At 58.0% G+C, this 3,435-nt stretch overlaps 2 protein-coding genes across 2 annotated transcripts in view; one reads left to right on the top strand and one right to left on the bottom strand.

Moving 5' to 3' along the window:
• The window catches only part of ZNF503 (zinc finger protein 503), a 3,427-nt gene extending 1,516 nt beyond the window's left edge, over positions 1-1,911 (top strand). Inside the window, exon 3 of the mRNA XM_010852405.1 lies at positions 3-1,911. Within this exon, the coding sequence (XP_010850707.1) occupies positions 3-1,148 (1,146 nt within the window). The 3' untranslated portion in view covers positions 1,149-1,911. The remainder of the gene's footprint in view (positions 1-2) is intronic.
• The window catches only part of LOC104997560 (5E5 antigen-like), a 2,571-nt gene continuing 683 nt past the window's right edge, over positions 1,548-3,435 (bottom strand). Inside the window, exons 3-4 of the mRNA XM_010852404.1 lie at positions 3,188-3,395; positions 1,548-3,066 (exon numbers count right to left, since the gene is read on the bottom strand). Coding sequence (XP_010850706.1) covers positions 2,584-3,066; positions 3,188-3,395 — 691 coding nt within the window. The 3' untranslated portion in view covers positions 1,548-2,583. The remainder of the gene's footprint in view (positions 3,067-3,187; positions 3,396-3,435) is intronic.

The following is a 3,435-nucleotide window of genomic DNA, read 5'->3' as shown; positions in this document are numbered from 1 at the left end:
AGGGCTCCGGGGGCTCCTCGGCCGAAGGGGGACCCACGGGGCTGGCGCACGGCCGGATTAGCTGTGGCGGCGGCATCAATGTGGACGTGAACCAGCACCCAGATGGGGGCCCCGGGGGCAAGGCTCTAGGTTCGGACTGCGGCGGCTCATCAGGCTCCGGCTCCGGCTCCGGCCCCAGTGCGCCCACCTCCTCCTCTGTGTTGGGCTCTGGGCTAGTGGCGCCCGTGTCGCCCTACAAGCCGGGCCAAACAGTGTTCCCTCTGCCTCCCGCGGGCATGACCTACCCAGGGAGCCTGGCTGGGGCCTACGCCGGCTACCCGCCCCAGTTCCTGCCACACGGCGTGGCGCTCGACCCCACCAAGCCTGGCAGCCTAGTTGGGGCTCAGCTGGCGGCGGCTGCAGCGGGCTCTCTGGGCTGCAGCAAGCCCGCCGGCTCAAGCCCCTTGGCCGGAGCATCACCGCCGTCCGTGATGACAGCCAGTTTGTGCCGGGACCCGTACTGCCTCAGCTACCACTGCGCCAGTCACCTGGCTGGGGCGGCGGCAGCCAGCGCATCGTGCGCTCACGATCCGGCCGCGGCGGCCGCGGCTCTCAAGTCCGGATACCCGCTGGTGTACCCCACGCACCCGCTGCACGGCGTGCACTCATCGCTCACCGCGGCCGCGGCCGCCGGCGCCACACCGCCCTCTCTGGCCGGCCCCCCCCTCTACCCCTACGGCTTCATGCTCCCTAACGACCCACTCCCCCACATCTGCAACTGGGTGTCGGCCAACGGGCCTTGCGACAAGCGCTTCGCTACGTCTGAAGAGCTGCTGAGCCACTTGCGGACCCACACGGCCTTCCCCGGGACAGACAAACTGCTGTCGGGCTACCCCAGCTCTTCGTCTCTGGCCAGCGCCGCAGCGGCCGCCATGGCTTGCCACATGCACATCCCCACGTCGGGCGCTCCGGGCAGCCCCGGGACGCTGGCGCTGCGCAGCCCCCACCACGCGCTGGGACTCAGCAGCCGCTACCACCCCTACTCCAAGAGCCCGCTCCCCACGCCCGGTGCCCCCGTGCCCGTGCCCGCCGCCACCGGACCGTACTACTCCCCCTATGCCCTCTACGGACAGAGACTGACCACGGCCTCGGCGCTGGGGTACCAGTGAGGGCGGTCTCGAGGGCTATCGAGGGAAAGAAAAGAACTGAGGGGTGGGGAGGAGCCGAGGGAGGGGCGGCAACAGGGCCGAGGCGACTGTCACCCGCGCGTGGGGATGACCCGGGCCAGGAAAGGAAAAAATATATATACTGTATCTATCTACCCGAAACAGCGACCGAGACCCGGTGGGAAAGTCCCCTTTCCCCCACCTCTCATCTCCCCACCCAAACTTTATAAAAGTTGAAAAAAAAATATCGTTTGACTTTTTATAGAAAAAGAAGGAAAAAATAATTGAAAAGTGTTCATCTGAGGACTGCATCGGTGGACACTGGTATTTATTTATGTTAGCTCCAAGCGGACCCGTGGTTCAAAAGTGCATTACTTAGTTTGAGCTCTGTAGGTAAAAAGGAAGAAGGGGGAAAAATTAAAACTTGAGGGTTAAAAATGTGGAAAACAAACCCTCCCATCCCTTGTAGATTATAAATAAATACAAAACCGCCACAGAACTAGAGGTCTTCTCTTTAATGTTACTTTAAAATTGCTATGATTGTATATTGTACGTTCTTATTTAATGTCTGATTGAAACACAAATTTACATGCATGTTTGTTACAAAAATGAAAAAAAAAAAACAAAACAAGTCACAATTTGTCAGCTCTGATTTCAAATTGCAATTATTTTTAAGGTGTATACCATCAAAAGAGAATGGGTATTTTTTTGTATGTATTCTGGAAGAAAACAAAAAAAAAAAAGGAAAAACAATTCTATTCCAAAACCTCATTTGCCTTATTTTGTTCTTTAAAAGGAACACTTAACTATTTTTAATTTTTAAGTCCACCCGCTGAAAAGGGGACAAGGTTTACGTCATGTACTAAAATAATAGACAATGTATCGCTTTAAAGATTAAAATTCCGTATATTTGATGTATTAAAAGGTTTTACTTCTTCTTATCTTTTTTTTTTTTTTCCCCCTTGGTTAAAGAGAAACAAGAGCATGGCAATTTGGCCACAGTGGGTTCCCTGGGCCTCACGGCTATTCCTTCTTCCCAGGACCGTGGTCGAAATTCCGATTGTTTAGTTGGAATTTTCAGGAAGAGGCAAAGGCTTCAGAAGGGCTGGCCTTGGAGGAAATATTTTTAAACGGGATTTCACAATTTGAAAAGATAAGTGTCCTTAGCTAGCGCTCATTTCGTTTTTTTTCTCCCAGTAGCTGGTTTGTTAAAAGTGCAAGAGGGGAAAGGGGATTTTAAAAAATTTCCCTCTTAAGATTTTGAGGAGTTTGGGTTTCGTTTTGTGCAGAGAGCGGCGCAGGTCCGGACTCGCCCGCCCAGCCTCGGCCCGGGGGAGGTGCCGCTGCCCGCAGTTCCTCTCTGCTTTCCTACCATCATCGGTTACGGGCGGGCAGCCGGGATCGATTGGCGGTCGGAGGACGCTTGGGAACCTGTTTCCTAGGCCTGGGGAGGAGAGCGCGCTGGAGCCCTCTTGTCCCTCCGAGGAAAATGAGTTCGCTTATCCTTTTCTTCATCCGGCTGCCGAGGGCTAGAGGCGGCCACCAGCCGACCCCTCCAGCCAACCCCCTCCCCCCGGGGCTCCTTCCTCTCTCCCGAGTCGGGACCTGCGTCAGGCCGGCGCCGATGCTGCTTTTCCGAAACCCGATTTCTCTGCAGTCTACGCTCTATCCCAGTCTGCGCCGCAGGAGAAAGCGCCGGGGCCCGGGGCCCGGAAGCCCCTTCCAGTTCGACCCCGCAGGGGTCCTGGCGCCCATTGTCAGCCTCGCTGGGGCGACCTGGTGGACGCGGAGCGCCGTTCTGGGTCGTGAGCTCCGCTCGGCAAAGTCGCGGCGCGACCCTCGGTCCCGGCGCGATTCCCGCAGCGCGCACCGCTACCTTCTTCCCAGCTTGCGCGGCGGGACTGAGCTGCCTGAAGAGCCCCTGGAACCAGGCAGAAAAGAGGTCTAATCTTCGTGTGTGTGTGCGCGTGTGTGTTGGGGCGGGGTGGGAGTGAGGGGTCCAAGGCCCAGCCCCCACCCCGACCGCGATCACACACTCATACCCCTACACCAGGGCGCCAGTCCTGCTCTCTGCTTGTTGGGGCGCTCTCCCCGGCGGGTCCGCAGTTTGGTCCAGAGCGCACCTTTTCTGGGATCCTGGGACTTCGGAGTCGCGGCGCTGAGCGCGGACCCCGAACTCTCCTCTCCCCAGGGTCAGGCCGTTCTGGGTTCTCCCAGCCACCGGCCTCCCTCGGCGTCAGGCTCCCCCTGCTGCCTCGGGAAGCTCACCGCCGCTCAAAGGCCCCGTTCG

The sequence above is a fragment of the Bison bison genome, unplaced genomic scaffold (assembly GCF_000754665.1).
Source record: "Bison bison bison isolate TAMUID 2011002044 unplaced genomic scaffold, Bison_UMD1.0 scf7180017864309, whole genome shotgun sequence".
NCBI lineage: Eukaryota > Metazoa > Chordata > Mammalia > Artiodactyla > Bovidae > Bison > Bison bison.
This window is presented reverse-complemented; position numbering and strand designations above follow the sequence as displayed.